This window comes from Arachis ipaensis, chromosome B05, assembly GCF_000816755.2.
Source record: "Arachis ipaensis cultivar K30076 chromosome B05, Araip1.1, whole genome shotgun sequence".
Taxonomy (NCBI): domain Eukaryota; kingdom Viridiplantae; phylum Streptophyta; class Magnoliopsida; order Fabales; family Fabaceae; genus Arachis; species Arachis ipaensis.
Genome location: NC_029789.2, coordinates 146,523,291 through 146,531,208, shown reverse-complemented (window position 1 = coordinate 146,531,208; position 7,918 = coordinate 146,523,291). Strand labels below are relative to the sequence as shown.

The window sequence follows — 7,918 nt, the reverse complement described above, 5'->3', positions numbered from 1 at the left end:
CATTTTAAACAGAATTAACGTTCAGAATAATTTTGACATAAATAAAAATATTAAAAATAAAATTAAATAAAACAAATTTAAAAAAAAAAGGTAAAGTATTAAATTGGTCCCTTATGTTTGGGCATAATTCTATTTTGATCCTTAAGGTTTAAAATATCCTATTTGAATCCAAAAAAGTTTCATTTAGTATCAATTTAGTCTCACAATGAGGTCAAAGTTAAATAATTAATGGAATGTCCTACATAACAACAGTACAAGAACAAAATCGATAATCTGGAGAATAAGTACAAGCTTCAGAGGCACAAAATCAACCGTTGATGCATCAATACATTTATTTATCATTCTCTTTAGTTCTATATAAAATATTTTGTTGATATTATAAGAAAAATAATAAATAAATGTATTGATGCATCAACGGTTGATTTTGTGTCTCTGGAGCTTGTACTTATTCTCCAAATTATCGATTTTGTTCTTGTACTGTTGTTATGTAGGACATTACATTAATTATTTAAATTTGACCTCACTGTGAGACTAAATTGATGCTAAATAAAACTTTTTTTTATTCAAATAGGACACTTTACACCCAAACATAAAGAACTAATTTAATATTTTACCCTTAAAAAAATTTAAAATTTATAAATGGTTAAAGATAAAAAATATACTTTATTTTTAATATAAATCCTGACACAATCAATGATAAAATTATGATCACCTGCATCATGTCACCAAGGTTAACGATAAAAGCACCAGGAAACGGAGTGATATCAAACCATTGGTTTTCATGAAAGACTTGAAGTCCACCAACTTGGTCTTGTAGAAGAATAGTTACAAACCCCAAATCCGTATGAGAACTTAACCCCCAAGTGAGTTCAGGCTGAGGGCAAGGAGGGTAATAATTTCCAACCATGAAAATCCCTTCACCACAATCTATGTCCTTGAGGTAATTGCCTTCTAGGCCTAATGCCTCCGAAAGCAATTCCAACAGCGTCAGTGCCAGTTTCTTGATATGATCTAAGTATTCAATTATTACATCTCTGCAAACAAATTAATCTCGCATGTCATGAAAACAATAACATTTTACATTTTTTGTTTGTGTTTTTATTTTTCAAAATTTATTTTCTCTTCTTATTTTTTTTTCTTATACAAAAATTTTAAATAAATAAAAAATGNTATTATTAACTATTTTTTGAAAATTTTCACAATATCTTCCTAACACGATAAGTTAAGGATTGGTCTATTTCAAATTGGAGTTTCATTTAAAGATTTGCGACCAATCAATAGTTACTGTATATTCAAACCTCTTTACTTAAACGAGTAAATTAATTATTTAACTAATTCGAATTAGTTATCGACGATATGTGAGTCTTTACCAAACTAAACCAAGCTAGAGTTATATACCTGCAAATTGAAGGGAGTTGGTGAGGGTCAAGGGGCCCTGGTGCCAATAAACAATAGAGGGTGTCCCTCCAATTAACCTCTGAAGTTGTATAAAAATTGAAGTTGGTGTTGTAGAACACTCTCTTTGTAATATCACGTGAATAGAATTCTTTCTTCACCTCAGCATCTTGCTCATGAAATTTACGCACCCCATCAAGCATTTTTTTTATTATTAACTATTTTTTGAAAATTTTCACAATATCTTCCTAACACGATAAGTTAAGGATTGGTCTATTTCAAATTGGAGTTTCATTTAAAGATTTGCGACCAATCAATAGTTACTGTATATTCAAACCTCTTTACTTAAACGAGTAAATTAATTATTTAACTAATTCGAATTAGTTATCGACGATATGTGAGTCTTTACCAAACTAAACCAAGCTAGAGTTATATACCTGCAAATTGAAGGGAGTTGGTGAGGGTCAAGGGGCCCTGGTGCCAATAAACAATAGAGGGTGTCCCTCCAATTAACCTCTGAAGTTGTATAAAAATTGAAGTTGGTGTTGTAGAACACTCTCTTTGTAATATCACGTGAATAGAATTCTTTCTTCACCTCAGCATCTTGCTCATGAAATTTACGCACCCCATCAAGCATTTCATCCAAAATACTCTGTGGAATTTTATGGTTGACCACTTGAAAGAACCCCCATTTCTCACCTGCATCTTTGACTTTCTGAACTATCTCATGGCGTGAATTACCTTCTTCGTGTAGTGATCCCAAATCAATAACTGGAATACTAACATTGGTAGCAGAGGAAGAAGAGGAAGAAGAAGAATCGTTGACTTTATGGTTATCATGAACAAATATCTTTGGTAACTTAGTCAAACCAGCATCAACAAGACCCTTCACACCTGCTTTTGTTTCATCAAAAAGCTTTAATTCCTTGTTCCTATCATAACTTCCATCTTCATGATCTGCTTCCATCATGTTTCACTCAAGTTTTCAATAAAAATTATCTATTCAGTTAAGAACTTAATTCATGGTATCTAGAAACCTCGCGCGTAATGTTATTTTTTCTGCCTTGCTTGCTTTAATGGTAATTATTATCAGAGCTAAGTCAGAAGTCAACTTGGATAATTAAGACATATTATCAAAGGGAAGTAAAGTTCGTAAAAAATTGAATATTTTATTGCAACCAAAAATAGTTTTCGTTTATAGTTTATGAATCCGGGTTGGGGCGGGTGGCTACATGATTAGATGCACAATCAATATAAAAATGCACAAGTTTTTTTTTTTTTTTATTTACCAAAGATATGAAGACTGAAACACGCAATCTCTTAGATGAGTATGGGAAGATTATGTCATTTAAGCTATTACTCATTGGCATAAAAATGCTAAAGTTGAGCCAACCAATTTGAAATAATATATATAATGGTTTATGCGTGAAATCAATTTGTATGAAGCATGCATCATCTAATTGAATGGAAGAAGAGCTTCTTGATTGCTATGCATTTTTTAAGAAGTGACAAACGTAACACACTAATTTGTAACAAAAATATTATTTGTATATTAAAATTAACTATTAAAATTAATCACTAATGTATTTATATATAAATACATATGTAATTTAATTTATTTTTAATATATATTTATATTTTAACATATATTTTATACTGATAGCTGATTTTAATATACACGTAGAGTTTGGGTTAATGTTCAAATTCGTCCCTGAAAGATCACGCGATCTTTATTTTCGTTCCCAAATGATTTTTTTAATCAAATTAGTCCCTGAAAGATAAACTGTTAGTCAAATTAGTCATTCCGTCAATTGGATGATGACGTGTCACGTTAAGTGCCACGTGGCAGGTCAGTAACACGTGGCACGCCACGTGACAGGTCAGTGACACGTGGCATGCTACGTGTCACTTGACATATAAAATTTTTTTCTATTAGTCAAAATAGTACTTGAAAGTCCAAACGTAAGTCATTTTCATCCCTCAAATTTTAAAAATTAGTCAAACTAGTCCTTATCAAGAGAATGAGATCACTTATTCTCCTTATCACCTATATTTTGCTGCATATTTGGAATTATTAATGTTCTTTCCAAAATCAATTTCAGTTTCTTCCAAATTAAATCCCTAATATCTCTCAATCACATTATTATCCATTAAAGTGCAATAATTTTCTGCAAAAATTATGGAAGTTAAATTAAAAATTTTTAACAACTTCTAATATATAATTTATATTTTACATATAGACTATTAAAAAATAAAAAATAAAATATAAACAAAAATTTAAAAATAAATTTTTAAAAATAATTATTAACTCGTCATATTAAAATCAATAAATAAGCATATACATATATAAAGAGACACATCCAGAAAATATATCTATAAAGACACTTCTATTAAACACAGCTATAAAAAAGACATTTTTATTAGACACATCTACGAACACATTTCCATAAAAAACAATTATAAATAAGAGTTGGCAGAAGTTGGCAGATATGCTGTTGGTAACGTAGCGGAGCCGTTAATTTTTTAATTAAAAATTTGGAAGTTTAAGATGAAAATATCTCGTGTGATAAACTGTCAGCCATAAAAAAATATTTATCACACCTTAAACTGTTTTTAGGGTTGCCATCAAATCTTAACCACTTTCTAATATTGGATTATGTATGTTTTAATAATCAAATAAAGTTGACTTTCATGTACCTATAACTGATTGCACTCATACCTTGTCCAAGAATTGATATCAGATATTATAATTAAGAACTCCGCTAGGCAATCAAGGCAAAATAACATTACATGCGATTCCTACTAAACACTGAAGTCTTGAAATAGCAGCCTTTTTTTTATGGAGTGGAACATGGCTGGCACTGATGAATCTGGTTATGATAGGTAGAAGGAGTTAAGGCTTCTTGATGAGACCAAAGGTGGTGTGAAGGGTCTTGCTGATGCTGGTTTGACTAAGCTTCCAAGGATCTTCATTCACGACAACCTTAACACTTGTTCCTCTCATTATGTCAGTGCTAATATTCCAGTCATTGACTTGGGATCACTGCATGAACAAGGTAACTCATCATCAAGGCATGAGATCGTTGAGAAAGTGAAAGATGCGTGTGAGAAATGGGGGTGCTTTCAGGTGGTCAACCATGACATTCCAAAGAGGGTGTTGGATGAAATGCTTGAGCAGGATTCTGAAGCAAAGAAAGAATTCTATTCACGTGATATATCAAAAAGAGTGTATTTCTGACCAACTTTGATTTGTATACAGCTCCATCAACTAATTGAAGGGTTACCCTTCATTGTGCATTGTCCCCTGCCCCTTTTGATCCTCACCAACTTCCCTCTGTTTGCAGGTACTTTTGTACTACTTTCTAGTGAGTAACAATAAAATTTTATGGTTTAAATTTAGCTAGATTTTACGAATTTGATAACATTGTGCAGAATTTCAGTTTCATGCAGTGTAAAAGAGTTTTATATAATTATCTAACGAGGAATGCTAGGGGGCAGCAACTTTTGTGATTTGTAGCCATCAAATAGCCATCAATAATGGTTTTAATGGTGTGAGATTTAATCCAATGGTTCACTTTTTTTTTCTAGTTACATGCTGACCAGAATTTAACAAAGTTGCTGGCCCCTAGACTTTTCCTTATCTAATTATATATTATTGCATCAGTAAAAATAATTTTAAATTCAATACTTAAAAAAATGGTCTAAACGTACGAATTTGATAGGTAAACTTCACTTGTATTACTTTTCTTATTTTAATAAACTTTCACTTCTAACTTTCTTTAGTTTTCTCTCGCTTATCCTCTTCCCTTTATATGATTTCTAGTATTAGTAACTTTTCAAATATTGATCAAGGGTTACTAACTTTCTCTCTTACTAATGTGAAATCAATTTATTACTTGCAGAGATATAATGATGGAATACTCAAACAGAGTCAAGAAACTAGGCCTAACTCTATTTGAATTGCTTTCTGAAGCATTAGGACTCAAACCCAGTTGCCCTCAGCCAGAACTGACTTTAGGGGCAAGTGGCCATTGGGATACTAGCTTCCTCACAGTTCTTCTTCAAGACCAAGTTGGTGGCCTCCGAGTCTTCCATGAAAACCAATGGCTTGATATCACACCTGTCCCTGGTGCTTTGATCATCAATGTGGGTGATATGATGCAAGTAAGTTCAATTCATCAATTATCTAAATTAAAGGAGATGTATACTTAATTAATATTAATGACATTAATTACGTAAGTAACAACTTTATGTATGTTTGGTCATCATTCTTAACAGCTAATCAGAAATGATAAGTTTGTGAGCTCTAGACAGAGTTCTGGCTCCAAAAGTAGGTCCGCGAGTTTCGGTAGCATGCTTTTTCAGGCAAGATCATCCTCCTGGGACTTTCAAGGTTTATGGACCAATAAAGGAGTTGTTGAGAGAAGAAAACTCTCCAATCTATAAGGATATAACCGTAAATGACTTGATTACATACCAAGGCTCCATAGGGCTAAATGGTGTCAAGGCACTAGAACACTTCAAGTTGCATTGTAAAGCATGCATGAAGAATTTGAAGAGAAACTGGCTGAAAGTCATGCAAGTTTGTTTTATTTGGAGTGTATGTGTTGAAGAAGGGAAATGGATCCTCTCCAGTTTTTTTAACACTTGAGGAAATGCAGTGTGATTTCTTACCATTAACTTTATAAGTGAGGCCAAAATTAAATATGAGAGAGAAAGTAATGAAAGATGAGAGATCAGAGTTGACATCATCCAATTTTTTCTTCACTGGAGAGGATCCACTCCCTTAAAGAAGTGATAAGAGATTCTGAATTAGCATGTGTCTTATATGAATGAATGTCAAATAATTGGTTTTCTATCTAATAATAATAAGTTCATGTATGTCCAAATGCCATAGCTTGGGTATTTATGTAGTATATGAAATAAAAACCCTAAGCCTCGTGTTGGTTAAGTAATTTGTATGTATCAATTAAAAGTCACAAAGTTTAGTTTCTGTTGAATGACAATCGTGTTAATTATTAGGCTGCATTTATTTTTTGGGACTGAGATGGGAAGATTAATACTTAGTATTATGTTTAATAATTAGAGACGGAAACTAAAATTTTAGTTATAAAACACAAAGTTTTAGTCCCTTTAATATCTCTAGAAAGTGGAGATACAGAGGATTGAAATCATATTGAAATTGTCTTTGATATATAATTTTGAAAAAAAACGGTTAATGTAAGATCTACCAATGTATGTGTGTCTTAGACAATTTTTAACACCTAAACAAGTAGTATAAGATTGAACTTTCTGCTTTTTAGTTAGGCATTATATTGTGGCAAATCTCAAAAGAATCAATTTCCACTATAACTGTTATATTCGTCTTCACTTGCTCTTGTTACGCAAAATAATATTTTAGCATGCTATGAAATCTTATCGATAACTTGGCTTGTCATGTGGTTATTAACGTGCCATATATACGACAAGTCGACAATGATGCTACGTATGGTACAAATGATGGACCACTTTCTTTATTTAAGATAAATTTCTTTATATGAACAATTTTTGTCACAAATACCTGAATTATTTAACCAACACTCAACTTAGCTTTTATTTCATACTAGATATGTATTACATCAAAAGCATTTCAACATGAATTTATTAGAGAAAAAAAAAAACAAATTCAAACTCAAATACAGTAATTTAGAATCTCTCATCACTTTAACACACTCCAAACCAGATTTGCATAACTTGCATCAGCCTATTGTATTTTCTACTCAAATTCTTAATAGTTTACAACTTGAAATGTTCTAGTGCTGAAACACCGTTTAGCCCTATGGAATCTTGGTATGTAATCAAGTCATTTACTGTGATATTTTTGTAGATTGGAGGATTTTCTTCGGTCAACAACTCTTTTATTGGTCCATACACCTTAAAAGTCTCGGGTGGATGATCTTGTCTGAAGAAACATGCTACTGAAACTCGTGGACCTATTTTAGGAGCCAAAACTCTATGTTTAGAGCTCACAAATTTATTATTTGTGATCAGCTGCAAAAAATAACAAGATATAAAATTTGACGTTAGATAATATCATTTAGCCCTCTTTTTTAATAGGTACATTAGTTTTGAAGTAATGCAATAAAATTCCACACATGACTTAATATGCAAAGATAGAGTTTTGCTATCTATTCTAATTATCTTTCATAATTATTTTTCTTCCAATATATATGAAGCATTAGTTATAGGATTTGAATCCTCTAAAAGCAAATTCATTTATTAATATATTATGATTTATGAACATAAAAATTACACCAATTTTTTTATTTACTGTTCATTTTAGTCAACTAAAAAAATTACCATCATTTGTAAATATTTATGAAACAATTTGTTTTTCTTTATCAATATAAATTATTTTTAAATAACTATTCAAAAAAGATATTTTCGTATAAAAATAATAGTATGATTTGATATATTTAATTAAATTATTTAATATAATATTTATTTAAATTAAATTTTAATTATTATATTTACATAAAACTTC

General features: G+C 30.9%; 2 protein-coding genes and 1 pseudogene across 4 annotated transcripts in view; 1 reads left to right on the top strand and 2 right to left on the bottom strand.

Moving 5' to 3' along the window:
* Positions 1 to 2,487, bottom strand: part of LOC107644792 (deacetoxyvindoline 4-hydroxylase) — a 4,829-nt gene extending 2,342 nt beyond the window's left edge. The window contains exons 1-3 of one of the 2 annotated variants that reach the window (XM_021103208.1): positions 2,021 to 2,484; positions 1,399 to 1,586; positions 713 to 1,034 (exon numbers count right to left, since the gene is read on the bottom strand). In XM_021103208.1, coding sequence (XP_020958867.1) covers positions 713 to 1,034; positions 1,399 to 1,586; positions 2,021 to 2,365 — 855 coding nt within the window. In that variant the 5' untranslated portion in view covers positions 2,366 to 2,484. Of the gene's footprint in view, positions 1 to 712; positions 1,035 to 1,398; positions 1,587 to 1,832 lie in introns of both variants that reach the window. The other variant, XM_016348716.2, reaches the window with a different exon arrangement.
* On the top strand, positions 4,135 to 6,088 carry LOC107641512 (annotated as a pseudogene).
* LOC107644797 (deacetoxyvindoline 4-hydroxylase-like) overlaps positions 7,082 to 7,918 on the bottom strand; it is a 3,192-nt gene continuing 2,355 nt past the window's right edge. For both annotated transcript variants that reach the window (XM_016348721.2, XM_021103210.1), the window contains one exon: positions 7,082 to 7,425. In XM_016348721.2, the coding sequence (XP_016204207.1) occupies positions 7,171 to 7,425 (255 nt within the window). In that variant the 3' untranslated portion in view covers positions 7,082 to 7,170. The remainder of the gene's footprint in view (positions 7,426 to 7,918) is intronic.